This window comes from Gaeumannomyces tritici (genome assembly GCF_000145635.1).
Source record: "Gaeumannomyces tritici R3-111a-1 unplaced genomic scaffold supercont2.3, whole genome shotgun sequence".
Taxonomy (NCBI): Eukaryota; Fungi; Ascomycota; class Sordariomycetes; order Magnaporthales; family Magnaporthaceae; genus Gaeumannomyces; species Gaeumannomyces tritici.
In genome coordinates, this window is record NW_008804547.1 from 4,008,572 (window position 1) to 4,026,068 (window position 17,497).

The 17,497-nt window shown below is 59.2% G+C and overlaps 5 protein-coding genes across 5 annotated transcripts; 2 read left to right on the plus strand and 3 right to left on the minus strand.

Annotated features, from left to right (window-relative positions):
* Window positions 1-1,078: 1,078 nt before the first annotated feature.
* On the minus strand, window positions 1,079-3,284 carry GGTG_06446 (hypothetical protein). Its single transcript, XM_009224263.1, has 3 exons — window positions 2,985-3,284; window positions 2,547-2,885; window positions 1,079-2,451 (listed from the first exon to the last, which is right to left on the minus strand). The coding sequence occupies exons 1-3, from the start codon at window positions 3,023-3,025 to the stop codon at window positions 1,425-1,427; spliced, it is 1,407 nt and encodes a 468-aa protein (XP_009222527.1). The 5' UTR covers window positions 3,026-3,284; the 3' UTR covers window positions 1,079-1,424.
* An 88-nt stretch (window positions 3,285-3,372) lies between these two features.
* GGTG_06447 (hypothetical protein) lies at window positions 3,373-5,505 on the plus strand. Its single transcript, XM_009224264.1, has one exon. The coding sequence runs from the start codon at window positions 4,408-4,410 to the stop codon at window positions 5,140-5,142; it is 735 nt and encodes a 244-aa protein (XP_009222528.1). The 5' UTR covers window positions 3,373-4,407; the 3' UTR covers window positions 5,143-5,505.
* GGTG_06448 (hypothetical protein) lies at window positions 5,443-13,116 on the minus strand. Its single transcript, XM_009224265.1, has 6 exons — window positions 12,887-13,116; window positions 11,304-12,353; window positions 9,613-11,208; window positions 8,903-9,556; window positions 6,190-7,420; window positions 5,443-6,083 (listed from the first exon to the last, which is right to left on the minus strand). Exons 2-5 carry the CDS (start codon window positions 11,976-11,978, stop codon window positions 6,275-6,277), a joined length of 4,071 nt encoding a protein of 1,356 aa, XP_009222529.1. The 5' UTR covers window positions 11,979-12,353; window positions 12,887-13,116; the 3' UTR covers window positions 5,443-6,083; window positions 6,190-6,274.
* A 594-nt stretch (window positions 13,117-13,710) lies between these two features.
* GGTG_06449 (leucyl aminopeptidase) lies at window positions 13,711-16,631 on the minus strand. The gene is made up of 4 exons (XM_009224266.1): window positions 16,543-16,631; window positions 15,112-16,373; window positions 14,559-14,991; window positions 13,711-14,453 (listed from the first exon to the last, which is right to left on the minus strand). The coding sequence occupies exons 2-4, from the start codon at window positions 15,304-15,306 to the stop codon at window positions 13,912-13,914; spliced, it is 1,170 nt and encodes a 389-aa protein (XP_009222530.1). The 5' UTR covers window positions 15,307-16,373; window positions 16,543-16,631; the 3' UTR covers window positions 13,711-13,911.
* GGTG_06450 (hypothetical protein) lies at window positions 16,295-17,204 on the plus strand (the record flags this gene model as incomplete). The annotated part of the gene is made up of 2 exons (XM_009224267.1): window positions 16,295-16,389; window positions 16,476-17,204. The coding sequence occupies 2 exons, from the start codon at window positions 16,295-16,297 to the stop codon at window positions 16,873-16,875; spliced, it is 495 nt and encodes a 164-aa protein (XP_009222531.1). The 3' UTR covers window positions 16,876-17,204.
* Between the last annotated feature and the right edge of the window lie 293 nt (window positions 17,205-17,497).

Sequence of the window (17,497 nt, forward strand, 5' to 3'; positions counted from 1 at the left end):
ACTTTGGATGAAGATGCACCCATGCCTCGAGGTCTTGCAATGAAAGGCAGCAAGCAAGCCCCCTACCCTTGACGAGTGGTTTAGACCTCTTCCTTCCGTTGATAGATTCCTCCGGGATCAGACGGGGAACGACGCCAACCCTCGGATGAAACATGGCACATACGTTCGTGACCGGGACCCGCGGAAAGCCATCGCTTTTTTGCCTCTGGTCGTATGTCTAACCACAAGCCGTGGCGAAGCAATGTGACCACCACAGGCTTGGATATTCGCGATTGCAGCACCATTCACATACATTTCGTCGCAGCGTATCTAATTCACTTTCTAGTTTCCTGGTTTGTGTTGGTCAAACACGCACGGGCGGCTCACCCTACCAAAAATACCTACCCGACCCCACGATCCGCAAGAGCCTAGTGGACATCGTCCGACCTCAACAAAACCCTAATCAGCCATGATTACAATCAGCGCCATGGATATAGTGCTTAGCGCCTTGGGTAGGCTTGCACCCATGTTAGCTTTGCACCGTCGTACCTATGGCACCATGCCGGCCCTGTTCGTCGTTGACCCCACAGAACGCCTCATTCTCGGTGTTTCTGGAACGTTGAGAGGTGACCGAAAATAGCAGGGGAGCGACAGGGCCTGACCGAAGCGTGTGACGTGTGTGTGTGCGTAGGCGCAGAGCCAAGCCGTGCACCTGTCCCGGGGGCCCACGTCGGGAATCCTGCAAGCCAACTCTGACAGGAGACCGGAGTGCCGGTGGGTCAGCAAGTAGAGTTGATGTGTATGTGCATGGAACGTCCACGGGATGTGAGTTACCCACGGCCGATCCCTTGGTCTCCGGTGAATTGTCGTTTGTTCGATGTTGCGATACCGTCACCTGTCTACAACACACTCAGCCTTCGGGCCGAGCGGCTGAGCGTATGTGCTCGCTTGTGCACCAGCCAGTTGTCCGGCAATGAAGTTGGTCAGGATCCCCAGCTCGGGGAGGGGTTGGTTGTGATAAAGGATTGTGTGTTGGCTGTCTTGTCTCTTCTGTGGGTGCCAGTCTGCCTCACTAGTAAAAGATACGAGGTTATTTAATCTGGAAAATAACGCTTACCTGTATGGTTACAATACCAAAGTGATGCGTTACGTGCCCCTCGGCCACGCTTCGTTTATAGATTCCATAACGTCTGCTCCTGTTTGGAAATACCTATGGACTGGTCAAACTCCACCCAAAGCGTCAAGGCCGGGATGTGCCCCTCAAGCATCGTACCGCAGGAGATCAATACATTTGAGAGTGAATTTCATATTTCGCCTTCATGTGCACGCACTAAAGTGGTACATGGGGGCGTAGTCATCTAGGCCAGCCCGTTATGGAAGCCCACCAGTGGCAAAGGAAAAAAAAGAAGAAGCAGGAATCATGGCGTCATGTCAACCCAAATCCCTCACGCCTTCCAGGCCTTCTCCCGCAGCCACCTCCCTATCCGCTCAATCTCGTGGATCGTCTTCATCTCGGCGTCCTTGATGCTCTCCTCGTCGCCCATCATATCCCGCATCGTCTTACAGTCGAAACCGTGCAGCACGTCCGGCACAAGCATCCACTTGACGCCGCCCCTGCCGTCGTCGGCCTCGTCGTCGAACCCGAACCGCTCATCCCCGCCCTCCTCCTCGTCCAGCTCGCCGCGGCGCCGGCTCGGCGCGCGCCTGCCGGCAAAGGTGAGCGACGTGTTACCCCAGGCGAGGACGTCGGGCAGGTCCCGCCCGGCGCCGCCGAGGCGGCGCTCGTTGGCCAGGCGGACCGCGAACCGCCACGACTCGTGCGCGAGCATGTCGAGCTCGCAGGCCACGACGCACACGTAGGGCGGCAGGGCGGCCTCGGGCGCGTACGCGGGGCTGAGGAGCGGGTCGCGCAGGTCATGGCCGTAGGGCACGTAGCTCCAGTCGAAGGCGGGCGCGAGCCGGAGCAGCGAGTCGGTCCACTGGCCCCGCGGCTGCGGCAGCTTGACCTTGTACACGCGCGACTTGACCTTGGCCGCGGGCGGCGTGGCCAGGTCGAGCGCCCCGTAGACGGTGACGGCGGCCGCGGGCGCGCCGTGGCGCGAGTCGCGCACGCTGGCGAGCTGCGACAGCGTCAGGGCGAGGTTGCCGCCCGCGGACCAGCCCAGGATGGCGATGCGCGCGCGGCCGTCGGCGCCGCCCGTCGTGGCGCCCGCGCGCGCGATCGGGAGGGACTCGTCGCCCAGCACGGCGCCGTACACGGCCTCGAGGTCGTGCAGCGCCCCCGGGAACGGCGAGGCGGGCGCCTTGGAGTAGGACAGCGAGATGACGAGGACCTTGTGCTTGTTGGCGAAGTCGCGGTTCCACTCGTCCGCGTCGCGCGCCGTGCCGATGCAGAAGCCGCCGCCGTGGATGGTGATGAGGGTCGGGAGCAGGGCCGAGGAGGACTGGTCGTGGTCGGCGGGGAAGAAGATGCTGGTGGGCTCACATGCTAGTCAGTATGGGGTGGTCCTGTCTGCCTGTCACTCGTATCTTCAGGCTGTCGCCCGCGAGGGCAGCGGGCAACTGACCGGACGGGGAGATAAGGGCGGCAGTCGTAGGCCTTGACAATGTCCGGGCGGCCGTCCGGCGGAGAGTACCACTCCTTCCACTCGTGAAACCATACGAAGCCCGAGATGATGCTCTGCGTGGTGTACATCCAGGAGGCGTAGGCCATCCTCTGGAGCAGCGACGGGGTCTCCATGTTTGTACGCTTCGCCAGGGCGGCCGCATCCGGCCCCTCCTCGGAGGCGGGTCCTTGCGGTTTCTTTCTCATGGCGGCCCTCGGTTGGAAGTTGTGCGTATCGGGGCTCTTGGCGGCGGGTCGGCTATGTGCGTATTCGGGGTTGCGGTCGGGCTGTGTTGACCGGCTGTGGGTGACTTTGTCAGTTAACTGCCGAGGTAGGCCTCATATGGGGATCCTCGCAGGACCAGCGACGGGAACGGCGAGCTGGAGGGGGGAAGCTCACCCTGAGATAGATGGAAACGTAGAGCAGGGCCAGTGCCCCATATATGGCCCGGCAAAGCATCGTGGGGGACACGCGGAAGAAGACCAGACGCGGCCGGCCACTGAGGCGCCGAGATGCAAAGCGACGGTTAATTTATCCGGGCCTGACGGTAGCCCTGGGGTGTGTTTCGGCACTTGGGAAAGGCAATAACAGTGTGAGATAGGGACCGGGCAATTTGCTGTCCCGTCGAGCCGGAAACGTGCGTAGCATTGAGCGGCGTCATGGCATGGAGAGGAGACAGCAGAGCATGGGATGGGTGCTCTGTGCGTCCAATCACACGCAGCCCTGCCAAGATGGACCCTAGAAAGGTCAGCTCTTGACGGCCAACCTCCGGCCAAATCAACGGCCTCAACTGCATCACGCTCCTCCTTCGTAACTGGTGCCGATCACCAGGAATAAACCAGCCACTCCAGCACGCAATGCCAAGGGCCTTATACGTACTGTACATGGCATCTATTTGCTTTCGTCGCATCTTGGCGCATAAATACCTCCGGCCCATTGACGTGTCCCAACCCAAGCATCACCGAGTCGTGTGGCAAGGATTGCACTTTTTAAGACCAATATCGAAATCGTACATATAAACATGACTGGGAAGCAGATAAAGGCATCCAGAGCTGACGCGAAGCTGGAAAGGCTTGCCTCTGGTGTAGTTACCGGCTTTTCGTGGCCTGATTTGTCCATCCAAAATCTTAGCAATCAATCAGTGCGCAGTACAAAAGCGAGCGTATTCCCATCCCCAAGGGACTGGGCCGGTTCTCTTTGCTCTTGCCCTACGTTTCCTTCGGATAGGCTGGGGCAAGGTGAAGAGCAATACACCATACGAGCGCAACATGTAGCCTTTGAGCAATTGCCCGTGGCTGACTAGGCTTCACCTCCCAGAGAGGAAACCACGTGTTGTGGCAGACACCTACTACATTCGTGCCGAGTGAGGCTCCAGCCATCAAACCTTCCGCATTCCTGGGTCTTGGACGGGGAGGCCCGCCGGACCGCAGTGGCAGGATGAAGAGCTGAAAGCAGAACAAAGAGAAAAGGGCGGAGTGCGGCCCAGGCAATTTCTTCTTTTTCTTCAATTTTTTTTTCGTTCCATTGGTAGGAACAAAGGAGTGACCATGGAGCAAACCTCCTGTGATTTCCTTTTAGCTGTCCATAAAAACGCTCGTCGATCATCCCACCATCCAAGCTTGATACTGATCAATCTTGATTCACTCGCTTGCACTCTCACCAGCCTCGGCTACATCATAGCTATTCCCACCGTCAATCGCTGCCAAAGACACCTTCGACCGGTGGCACCTCGGCTCCCACTGGCCTTGCCGCTATTCTCAACCGCCACTCCCCTTCTTTTTGCGACCTGAGGTGCCAATACAGAACCACGATAGCGCTCGAGATGCTACCACCGAAATCCCCCCCGGCCAAGAGCACATGCAGCTCCATCTACTCCTGGTACTGGGCCACATCGGCGGCCCCGATGCCCATCTCGCCCGACCGCCGGCTCTCGAAGCAGTCGCTGGCGCGGTGGGATGGCATCAGGGATCTCTGGCCCGCGGACCCCTCCTCTCCGGGCCGCCGCGGTGCAGACCCCCCCAAGACTTCCCGGGAGCGCCTCTACATCTGGGAGCAGCCCGGGGAGAACGCGCTCGCTTCCATCAGCCACCACTCCGACCCATACCACCGGCACTGCGAACCGCAACAACACCCGCTTGGAAAGGCAACGCCCATCGTCCTCGAAGCACCGCCGGCTTTCGACGAGACCTGCAGCCTTCCCGAGCTCACATACGCCGGATCCTCCACCGGCCCGGGCAGCCCTTCCTCCTTCTATACCTCCTCCCCCGAGCCAGACGAGGAGGCGGTCTCGGTGATTGCGACAGACTCTGGTGGAGACTTCGACGGCGGTGACTACGACGACAGCGACAACGACCCCCAGGACCTCATCCGCCACATAGTCGCAATGGCGGCCGCGGACCTGCGCGCAAAGGCCTCGGGCCGCTCTTCGGGGAGCAGGAGTAGCGGCAACAGCAACAGCAGCAGCGCCACGACGCCGACGACGACGACGGACCAGGAGGCAAGCGGGCCGTTCAAGCTCCGCTGGGACGCCCCGGTCTTCACGCCGATGGTCCGGTGATCTTTGGCTTGGTGGAAAGGGCAATCAACCCCCCCCGAGCTCGGGCGGGTTGACACGACACAACAGGGTGGTGAGAGCGGGAGATAATAGGGAAGAAGGGGAAAGCAACACTGTCGGCCTGGACAAACCAGGTGATGCTTGGCATAATGTGTTCAGCCACCCCTTTACACATCGTTTCTTTTTCAGATGCTTCCTCTCATGGATGCGACGAGACCACATCCCGAGAAGGAGACTCGAGTGGTTCTCCCCTGCGGGAGAACGGATAGGGAACGCCGGGCATGATAGAGTGCACAGGAGAAGCAGGAGTTCTAGGTTCATTACCAGGTCACTAGACTAGCGAATATTAGAGAGAGGCCCAAGCCCATGTTCTTCAACCTGCTCAAGTACGCAGGCGAGTACCTACCCGCTTGGACATGTGCTGTGAATCTCAGGTCTTGGGTGACTTCTCACACGCACGTACGTGGGCTCACAAATAACTACGAACTACCTATCAGGGCATTTATGTGAGTCCAAGAGGGAGTTTGGGGTCAGAGGAGAAGCAACGCCAAACGCAAGTTATCGTACAACAGGAACCAAACGAGTGATGAACAAAGGTATCACGTCGTCGTCCAACTAATCCCCAGGCGAGGAGAGGCGGCGAGGCACGACATTGCCGGCGCCAACACTTGCCTACCTACCCTTTACGAATCTACCAAATAATCGCGTCCATTGATTCCGGTTCCTTCCCATGTGTCCCGAGCGGCCGTTGGTGAACGAAAAAAGACTTCTTCGGTTACCTTTATGTGCGCTCCGTCCATGCCCGTTCCTCCATCCTTCATCATTTACCTGGTCTGGTTCAATGCTTTACTCCTGACCCAGTACTCCTTGATGCCTCAAAGTTACACAGCGCCTATAATTCTAGTTTCTATCGATACCAAACTCAAAAGAGACAGAAGCAGAGCCTGGAAGGAAAGGCAACAACAAGCGTCAGAAGAAAATGCAAGCGGACGGCAGGGATTGGGCATGATGAGTGCATGCAAACGCGACTAGAAGGGCAAATGGACGTACTGTAATCACGACCGCCCCTGGTTCTTGCTGCGCCTTTGGGAACCAACACCGAACAAGAAGCTTTCAAGGTGGGCTGCATCTCTGCTCAGACGACAACCTCCTCGTCCTCTGGATCTTCGATGCTCGTCCGCCTCTTGGCCTCCTTCGCCCTCGACACCCTCTTGCCGTCCTCGTCCACTATGACGGGCTCGTCGTCAGTAGGAGTCGCAGTCGCGGCAGCTTTCGGTGCCTCCGTGTCGGCCTTTGCAGGCGGCGGCGGCCCGCCCTGCGCCTCGGCGACCTTGGCGTCCAGAGCAGCCACCTTGTTGCCGGGCGTAGACAGGGGCGAGACGGGGCTCGCTGTGATGGGGGAGATGATGCTGAGCTTGCCCTCGGCTTCACCGCCGCCGGTAGGGGTGCCGGCCTGAGCCATGGCCACGCCGCTGCCACTCTTGAGCCCGGTAACCAAGCCCACGGCCGTAGACCCCGAGCCAGTCGACCCGAAGCCGAGCCCGTCAAACGGCCAGAGGCTGCCAAACTTGCCCCCAGATGAGTGCGGTGGGTGTACAGGCAGCGGCTTGAGCAACACCTTCTCCCGCTCGCGATCAAAGAGGGCGCCCACGGGGCCGTCCGACGCGCGCACCGGCGGATCTGTGACCTCGGGCATGGCGAAGTCGCCAAACTCCTCGTCGTCGTTGTCAACATCGTCGTCGCTGTCGTCGTCCCTACCATCCCCGAAGCGCTCGTTGGTGCTGTCGCCTTCGCCCGGCCGTTTGCTCCGCACTACCCCGCGCCACCAGTTGCCGCGGTTCCAGCGGGAACCCGAGCCGGTAGCCTTGTCTCCTTCCGCTCCACCCGATCCGCCTCCAGTGATCAGGTCGGCATCATCATCGTCATCGTCGTCATCGTCAATATCGTCTGCAAATGGATCACGCAGTCTCTCAGACAGCGGCGCGGCCGGCTGAAGCTGGGCCGATTCGGGGCTGTCCGGGTTGACACTCCCGTCAAAACTCGGCCGACTTCCCGATGCGAAAGATACCGCGCCATTTTCTTGAGCACCAGCGCCCTCAGCCGTACCCGAATCGGTAGCCGTGCCTGCTGTGCTTCGCTTGTTCATCGCCAGGCGTGCCGCGAGCTGTAGGCGCGCACGAGATGGCGGTATGTTCAGCGGCGGCGGTGGAGGAGGCGGAGGCGGCACAGATGGCGGATTCAACGATGAAGACGAGTTCAACGGGTCTGTGTAGGCTCGAAACTGAGCGTGAAAGTCGGGTTGAAAGTCGGGTTAGTTGAAATAGATGCTTCCAGGAATCCTGCGTTGTCACGGGCACCAAATAACGTTCAGAAAGAGAGAAATTCGAAAGGACACTGGTCCCAGAGCGAGATCACCTTGTGAGTCTTGCGTCGTTGAAATGAAGAAAAAAAGGCAGAGCGAAAGACGATAACGAATCAAAGGGTTTCCATAGCCATGGAAATCGGGCAGCCGAGGGACCAGTTGGAGTGTGTTTGTCGCGTCGGGACCTCGGGTCGCTTTGTTGGCGTCTTTCCAGGGACGACGGATCCATGCCGTCGTTAGCCAACCACACCTGACCACCCTGAACCACCACTCCTGTTTGCACGTGCACACCTGCCTCGCCGCAACTGCAACATGGAAACACGACCACAGCGCCCCGATGCCCCACAGCCGGATGACACAGGGAGACACCGGAGGAAGGAGAGAGGGCGGGGAGATCCGAGCCAAGCTGGAGGACCAGGTCTGGCATCATCCACCTCTCTCTACCTTTCCTCGGATCTCACGCTGAGCCCTCCCCGGCCACACTGCCCCTGACACAAACAACGGGCTGATTCCCACTCTTTCATACAATACTCCAACCATACTCCATAAACACAGTACAATGCCTCTTAGGTTCAAGCCTCCTAAACGCCGTGTTCCAGTTGAGCCGTTTTCCCCGCACGCCACGCTTGTCCCGCTGAAGCACACACACCACCCTGTCCGGCTTTAGGGCACCATCGATTGGGACCTGGCGAAGCCACTGCGAGCGACACGCTTCGGCATGTCGTTCGGAAGAAGTTGCGACGCATCGGGGCCATCGTCGTGGGTCATGTGGGCTTGGGCACGGTCCTTGGTTGGAGAGTGCTCTCGACCACACCGACCAACACTGGCAAAGTCTGGCTCGTCGTGTGCGATATGGTGGTCGTCGCAGTCGCATTCCGGGGAGTTCGCATTCTCGTCTCGATCCAGGTCCAGTCCAGATTGGCAATCGATGGAGTCGATCTCGCTGACGCCGACGGGGGTGGTCTTGTCGTCGCCCGAGCCATCATGGTGGTCCTCGTATGGTCTGATATCGTCATAAACACGCTGATACTGCGCGCTGAGACCTCTACCAAGGAGCGGGCGGCTCAGATCCATGCGCGCCAGGGCCTGCTCCATCGCCGGCACGTCCCCGACCTTTGACTGCGGTAGAGAGAGCCACTGACCCTTGTAGTGGTGCGCGACACACTTGTCGTCATCCGCCTCATCCGCCTCATCCACGTCCTCCATGTATTCGCCCTCGTCGGAATCCACAAACATATCATCGCTGAGCTGACTGCGAGATCCACTCAAACCCCGCAGCCACGCGTACTGTCCAGCCTGCTCCGCCCCGATGTACTGATAGAAACTCGAAGAACATACAACGCGCCCTTGACTGAAGGAGATGGGGGCGATTGTCTGACCGCTGTGGAAGGGGAGACTAACCTCGTTGGTAACGTCCTCGTCGTTATCCTCATCCTCGTCCTCGTCACTGGAGCTGCCGAAGCCCGACGTGCCTCCCACCGTTCCGGAGCTGATGGCGAACTGGGCCAGTCCGCTGCCCTCCTGTAGATCCATGCCTCCATTGAGACCAGCGTCTGCGAGTGCTGACGACGCGTGGGATCCGCCCAGGCCGGAGCCGAGGCTCGATAGGCCGGCAGCCGCGAGTCCGCTGCCCTGAGCAGCGGCGCGGTTGTTCATGGCGACCTCAGGTCGGACTCCACCCAGGATGGCGTTGTCACGTTCCCGCGTCTCGGCCAACGCTCCCTCGACGTAGTTGCTCCACTCGGGGGACATGACCTTCTCGAGCACAGTCTCGGACAGGAGCTCGGGTGGGTGGCGCTCGTTGAACTTGACAACCTCCTCAGCAATCAAGGTCAAGTGTCCCATGTAGCCCATACGCGTCTTGTTCTTGGCCTCGGATTCCTCGCTAGCAAGCTGGCCGTTGATGATCTGCGCGGTTATGTCGGCCGCCTCGAACAGGGAGATGGCAAGCGTTGGGTTGTAGCCTCGGTCCATCGGGCCGTTGAAAACCTGTTGAACGACATCGTACACGACATTGTGGAGGAAGTTGTTCCAGGGATAGGTGAAAAAGAACGACTATGGTATCGCAAGTCAGCAATGAGCACATCTGTCAGACAATCGAGAGCTCTTACCAGGATTGTCGGTACAACACGGTGCTCCACAAATTGCATCTTGAGGAAGTCTCCGACGACAGGAGTGACCTTGTTGTCTTCAGAGGCTGCCTGCGTCTCGGTCTTTGGCGCAGGAACGGCGTCGGATGCCTCGCCGCCCTCTTTCTCTTGGGCCTCGACGGCGCCAGCCGTGGCCGGCTCGTTCGGAGCGTCACCCTTAGGATCCTCCATAGTCGTGTCAGGATCGGCGGCGGGCGTTGTGGCCGTGGGCACCACCTTGGCTTCCGCATCTGCGGGCTGCTTCGAAGGGGTTGAAAAGAGCGGGGCTGGCGTGTCCTCAGGGTGAGGCTCGAGGGCGGTTGCGACAGCCGTAGCTGTCATATCGGCTTGCGAAGAGCTCTTTGTCTCCGGAGTAACCGCGGGCTGGGCGTTGGAGACAGACAACATATGGGCTTCAAAGGATGGGGGCGAGGAGCCGGCCTCGGGGCTGGCAGGCCGAACCTCCACGTGACTGCCCGATGCAACATCCAAGTCCTCTCCGAGATGGTCGTCGCTAAGTCCCAACTCCTCGATTTCCTTAATCGCAGTTGTGACGCCCATTGGGTCGGCGGCGCTAGTAGCCTCGGGTGAGGCCACGTCCGGCATGGCCAGCTTCTTGGGTGACAGCGGCTCGACCACCATTTCCGGGTCTTCGAACTGATGATCCTCCATCTTAATGTCGGAAACATTAAGTCGCGGCGAGCTTAGGGGCTCGTCAACGAAGTCATCCTCGTCCTTATCGAGGAAAGACGAGGTCGGGAGCGACTGCTGTATCTCCTCCTCAGCCTTGATAAACTCGTGGGAGGTATCCTCGGCCATCTCGGCAGCGCCAATGACTTCCTCAAAACCGTCGTCGTCGGAAATGTTGGTGACTTCGAGGCGCCTAACCTCGTCCGCAGGTGAGGCCCCGGGGATCCTCATGGTGAGATCTTCGGCGCTCGACGGCGCCTCCTCGCCGCGGACAGCGGTCAAGCTGCCCTGGGCCCTGAGGCGCTGGCGCTCAGCATCTCGAGCCGCAATCAGGTCCTCGGATCCAACCTCGTTGAGCAGGCCCATGTTGCTGCAGTGAAGAAGCTCCGCCATGAGCTCGCAAGTCTTGAACCTGTCGAAACCCAATGGTTGGATCTTACCGCCAAAGGTAGACTCAAGGTGTGGCTTCTGAGCCTGGCCGATCATTATCAGGTCCATGAATCTTGGCACATTCTCGGCGAACAGGCGTAGTAGGGTGCCCAGGTAGATAGGGTCGCGGCTCGAGGGCACCGAATTGGCCTCGACGCCAACGTCTGGGTCATAGTCCGAGTTGTTCTTGCGGATCACTTCGATCACAATGCCGACGCCCACCGTCAGGGCGTTTCCGCCACCTAGCATGTACCCAATCAGCTGCTCGATGCAGGGTCTCGAAACAAGTTGCCTCGTAAGTTCGTTCGGTCCGATGCACGTCTGCTCGTTCTGGGAAGCATTGGCAGAAACCGTGATTATGGCCTTTATGAAGTCTCCAGCAGAGGTTTGTGTCGCCCAGCTATGCTCGGGGCCGAGGAATGAAAGTAGCGACGGCATGACATTCTTGGTGAAGAGCCACTGAGAGACGGCGAGGTAAGAAGGTTAGAGCGGCCACATACTCACATACTCGGCACCGGCGGAGCCCTCGGATAGCACGACGGATGAGCACTCACCTCAACGATACCCTGGCCATTGGCCGTGCGCTCCAGGCTGATGATCTTCAGCAACAGGTCCATGACCATTGGGCTGTCAACGTGCCTCAGCATGTTGGGAACAGCGCCGTCGACCGACTTGAGGAACTCAATCATCTCCTGTGTCTTCTTGTCGAACAGCGACTCGTTGACCTTTGTGAAATAGCTGGCCTGCAGGGGGTCCAGCGGGGACGGGCGCTGCAGGAAGTTCCAGAAGCTGCGCAACAGGTCCCGGTTCTGCACGTCCATGATGGCCTCGCAGATGGACCAGTTCTCGCAGGACAAGATCTCGCTCGCAACGAAGGCATACTTGTTGCGGCGCTTCTCGGCCTCGTCGGCCTCGCTGCCGCCCTCGGTCGCGCGCGACGACGCCCTGGGGCGGGAGAAGGAAAAGGTCAGGGCCTTGCCCTTGTCGCCATCTTCGCCCTGGTCCTTGTCCGGGACGGCGACGGGCTCGAGCTTGGGGGCGACGGCATAGTCGAGTAGCTTTTCAAGCACCTCCCGGCGCCTCAGGTGCTCGAGGAGCTTGACATTGTGCTGCTTGAGCTCCTGAATCAAATCGCTCTCATCGAGGAGCTCTTCGACGGCGAACTCGGGCTTGTCCAGTATTGTGTCGATGGCGGACGCACTGGCATAGCTGCCAAACCGCCAAAACATGGTGGCGCGCTTTCAGGTGCAGCCGGGATGAGTGGCGGTATGGCCGAGAGGAGGGCACAGTCACGACGAGGTCGTGGGGCGTCGTCGATGGTGAAGAGGGGAAGAAGGGGCGCGCCAGTGCCCGTGGCTGTGGCATGCGGCGGTCCGAGGGCTCGCGTGTGGGCGGGTCGAAGAAACGCAATCCAAGCACAAGGGCCCTGTCGGATTGGGCAGCAAGTGTCAAGTTGTGCGGATTGATGGTAGGGTATCTTGCTCAGGCTCCACAGATGATCTCCCCGAGGACGCCAGAACCAGATCTAACGCGATCGTGAATTCATGCAAATGCTCGTAGAAGTGCTCATAAGGCCGGAAAGGAGGGGTATCTCGATTGGTCTACTGTGAGAAACGGCTCCCGAGAGGCGTCAGTTCAGCGGCGGCTGGGCGTCAGGCTGCCTTTGCTGCCTCGCGGGGGGGTAGTGGGAGTGGAGTGGTGGGTAGATGGTAGGTGCTGAGGCTGCAAAGGACGATGATGTAAGAATGCGCCACGGGTCCGGCGCCTGTCAGGCCAGAGAGCGGACAGGTCGCAGAGGCGGCAAAGGTGCAAATCAGAGGGGCGATGACAGCGCCCTAGCACATGGTTGGACGCAGAGCACCGACCATGGAGAGTGAAGGATGCGACGGCGGATTAATGCCAGCTGCCGTCGCGATGTTGGAGGGCTAGGCTCTGCTTGGCAAACAAAGCAGACCAGGGTGTTGGGTGGTGCCGAGGGATTTCAATTTTGGAGGGGAGGGAGAAAACCCGAGAGTTCAATTGTGAGGTAAAAACGAGAACAACCAAGAAACGGCGGGCAGGGGAAAGCAGAGTTCGCGCCAGGCAGTGAGTGGGCAAGGTGAGGCGGGGGTGAGGGGGACGGGACGAGATGACCTACAGGAAACAAAGGCCTTCCGAATCTCTGTCGGTATAAATTACAAGAGTTGCAGAAAGGAACGAAAAGCCCCGTCGAGGACGACGGCGCGCGTGGGTTGAGAGAACAAGAACAAAGCGATGCTTGCTCCTGTTTCGGCTGGGAGTGGTTGAAAGGCGGGATGGAGAATGGGATTTGCGATGGGCAGAGTCAGTTCTGGCACACACGCACCCACCACCGAACACAACAAGGGAAGGCGGCCCACGCGACGGCTGGACTTGGACGGACTCGAACAGGTGGGCGGGCGCTTGGAAGGGCCCCCTCGTGCAACTCACTCACCTCTCCCAGCTGGTGCCGGCCCCACCTTCCACGCAGGGTGGCAGCACGGGCTTGTGATGCTGCGGGGGTTCAGGGGCCTCAACCTAGGCGGCGTGGGCAGCTGGTGCGGGCGGGTCCGTCGGCCCAAGATCTGCTTCCCGGTCTGGTCCCAAGCGGGAAGATTTTATTTCCATGCCGTCGCCATGTGGCTCAGCAGCGTTACTATACGAGCTTGGCTGGCTCTTTACATCATATCTCCATGTAACTTCATGTTCGTGTTGTCCTGCCAAGCGGTTTCCTGTGCTTGCGGGTTCTGGCCAGGGACAAATGCCATCACTGGCGGTAGTCAAAGCGCAGAATCGGAACCGCCCACGTGGCAAACAGAACGGGCTGGGCTGTTGGGGTGGGTTTCCGTTGAGCCATGTGTGCCACAGGCCTCGAACAATCGACTGGATTTCACCGAGTCTTGTCATTCGGAAATTTGAATCTTTTCATGTATTTAGCGAGTAGCTATTTATATATTTGTTTTTGCTACCAAGCTCTACTTCACATACGAAAACCGGGAGGGAATGTAATTCACAAAAACACATCACTACTAGGAAAAGGACGCTATTGTTGTCTATCATTATGTCTTCATTACTATTTACGTGTACCCACGCATATACCCATCATCAAAATCATCATGTATCCGCTCAACAAGGTCCAAGTTCATCATCAGGAGCCGCCGCCACCTAGGCGAAACCCCACCACGCCAGCTCAAACAGGTAGCCCGTGATCATCTTGGCGTGCTGGATCATGTGGTCGTACGAGATGTGCTCGACCGTGTCGTTGGGCGTGTGGATGTGGGGGTTGTGGTTCCCAAACACCGTCTCGAACACAAAGGCGGACGGGAAGTTGCTGCGGAAGGCCGAGCCGTGGTCCGAGCAGGCGTAGCCGCACAGGCCCTCCTCGTAGGGGATGTCGGTGTAGCCGCCGATGACCAGCTTGAGGAAGGCGACGAGGTCGGCGTCGACAAAGTCGGTGATGAGTCCGAAGCGCTCCCGGCCGTCGCGGCCCTTGTAGCCCGTCATGTCCTGCTGCAGCATGGCCACCACCTGCCGCCGGAACGTCGCGTACTCGGTGAAGATCTGCTGGCTGCCGAGCAGGCCGGCCTCCTCGGCCGCGTACCAGTGGAACTCGACCGTGTTGGTCAGCTCGCCGGCGCGGACCCGGGGGTCCTGCAGGAAGACGCGCATGCTCTCCAGGATCGTCATGCTGCCGGAGGCGTTGTCGTCTGAGGGGTGGATGGGGGCGGGTTAGCCTGGGTGGAAGCTTCAAAGCGCGAGAGAACAAGAGACAAGAAGAAGAAGAAGAAGAAGAAAAAAAGAAAAGAACGTACCAGCTCCAGGAGCCCTGCCGGTGCCGCGGTCGCCCGAGATGATGGAGTCCAGGTGGCCGCCGACCACCACTGTGCGCGCCGTCTGGCCGGGCAGGGTCACGATGATGCTCGGCTGGGCCCAGGCGTTGTGCCTCACGTAGCGGATGTTGGCCGACGGGTGGCCGTACTGGTCCAGGACGGCCTTGATCTGGCCGTGCAGCCACTCGGCGCTCTGGACGCCCCAGTTGCTCATGTAGTAGCGGTTGTGGAAGGCCGAGAAGCGCTCCACGTTGGCCTGCATGTTGTCCTTGCTGAGCTTGGCGGCCGCCTTGGTGGCGTTGCACCGGTGCGTCAGCGCGCTCGGGTAGGGGAGCGCCGCCCGCTTCTGGACGCCCTCGAGCATGGCGTTGGGCGCCTCGGGCCACTCGGTAATGTCGAAGAAGTGAACCCTCCGCTAACAAGGTGGGAAGCGAGTCTTTGTCAGAAGGGGGAAACTAGAGGCAAAACTCTCTATGCGCACTGCGCCAAGAGCCGAGAGATGGTGGATATCGCTAAAAAAAAAAAAAATACGTACGTCCATAAGCGCGAGCTTCTCCTCCTCAGTCACCTGGATGGTCTCGCCGGGGGCGGTCTCCAGCGTGTACACCTTGGCGCCCGAGCCCCTCGCGAAGATGGAGTTGACCGAACGCGGGAGGGAGACGGGGGCGACGCCGCAGGCGCTGACCGAGGTGGCGGCCAGGGCCATGAGCAGGGTGCTGGTGAGCTGCATTGTGGTGGTTTGCTCTCGCGCGCTGTCTCCTGCAAGAAGGTGTGTGTATTTGGGATCGAGAGACTAGCAGTGAAGCCGTGATCTCTATTCCTTGCTTGCCGGCGGAGCGCGGTCTGAATTCACGAGGCAGCTGATGAACCCGGGGAGGCACAAGGTTGGAGAAGGCTGGGGGCGGGGGGGACCGAAGAAGAGGTCGTCGGAATTCGGGGCGGAGCGGTACAGGTAGGCCCCTATTTAACGTCGAGAGCGGCCAAGGCTATCCCGCGGTTCCCAGCCCCGGACCCCTGGCGGCGTAATTTGCTCGCCGAGTCTGGCTTACTTCCCATGCCCAGAACCCCTCAACCACCACCTTGGTAAGGCCAGGATGCGGTCCTGCCATGGGCCGCCGTGATACGACCGTTGCGCCCGGGTGGGGGCCCCACCCTGGCCGTGATACCGACACGCTTATTGCTTACACTGCGACGCACGACAAACAGCCAGGTTTGTAGGGTACGTACATGTCATTGTTTGGGCTTGATGCCAAGGGCAAGCGGAGTGGTGTTTGTCTGCCCAGCCGCTGTCATCCGGGGAAGCTACACTGGAAACGGAAGCTCGCACCAGCTCTCACTGCGCCACCCAGGACGCTTGGCAGGTCGATACGGGGAGGAAATGCAAGTGTGTTTGGTTTTCGGCCCAGGCAAACGTCAGAGGAGCGGGCTGGGCAGTGCTTATCTGCAAGGGGGCGCCGAGGCAGGCACCAACAAACCTTCCGCACACACACACACACACAAGACCTTGGGGATTGGTGCCGCGGGTGGACGTGGCTCGGATTGCGATCGTCCTTGTGGTTCGTCTGTTCGCGCGCGTGCAAGGCCAACCGCAGTTGGCTGGAGCTCAGCCTCATATCGGGGCATCGCCGGGCGGCCGTAATTACTTCGAATGAGGAGGCCGAGGAAGCGGGCAGGCGTGACAGGATTGCCCACCTCGTGTTTTTCATCTGGCATCTGTCATGTCGAGGAAACGTCTAGGGAAGGAGGGTCAAGGCCTGGGCCGTCTTGCCTTTGAGCTTGGTGGGGCTGGAGCTGGAGCTGGCGCGTTCAAGAGGTGTCAACAATCTGTTTACGTTTTCTCACCCCGGATCCGGAAGGTGACCATCCGCCAAGCTGCCAAGAGAGTTAATACCCCATCAGCTTGCGTGCGGGAAATAAGGCCGCTTGGAGGCTGAAGGCCGGGAAGAACGGCAGCAACTCAACCCACCTGCTTGTCTGGGGAGGAGCTTCCGGCGAGAGAGGCCATATCGGTTGTAGGTGTGCAATCGCGGTATTGTCGACGAGGAAGGTCAAAAGAAGTCCCAATATTGAGGAAGTCAAGGTGTGGGTGGAGCACCCCTGCCTGCCTGCCTGCCGCCTTGTCTGGAAGTGGAACATCTTGGGACTTATGACCAAGTCACGAGATTCACACGTGACTGCAGACTGTGGTCTACATCTTCATTCCGTCTGGTGGCTTTCGTTTCTCGTCGGATGCATGTTCCTGAACGAGACATGGTTGAGACACGGCACCATTTACGACAAAGCCGCTGGCGGCGATTGACGGAGATGAGAATAAGACCATTGATGGTGACTTGCTTAGTTGCTCTCGGGGGAGGATCTCTCTGTTTTCCCCCTTCATTGTCCTGTCTCTCCTTCCTGCTTGCCACTCGTCTACCGTTCAAGGTAGGACAGCAGCCTATGTGTTAGTAGCACGTGCAAAAAGCTATCGTTGCCGTCACTCGGCTACATTATCTAGCTTTCCCGCCTTCTAGCCCCCCGCCAGCCGCTCCGGAAGGGTCATGGGGTCTCCGACGTTGCAATCCGTCTGGGGAATTTGAGATCCGAGGTGGGATGTGTCGGGGCGCGCTTTCTGCAGGCCAAGAACACGGCGCCACCGGATGCCGACGGCGCCGTCGAGAGGTCACAGCACCTACTATAGCGCATGATCTTGCTTTAGAGATCCGACCAAGCCTGCTAGGCTGTCACGGTGCCCGGAAAAAAAACCGGACTGCAAAATATATTCCCCACTACCACAAAAAAAGGAGCCCATTTAGTTTGCAGTCATTTTGCCCTCTGCATCTATGATTTAGCAAAGCAAACAACGTTATTGTGGCTATAAGTAGTGCTTTTTGCATCAAAATAATTACAAATCCCTTGAACGCGTATTCTTTTCGGTGTAAAAT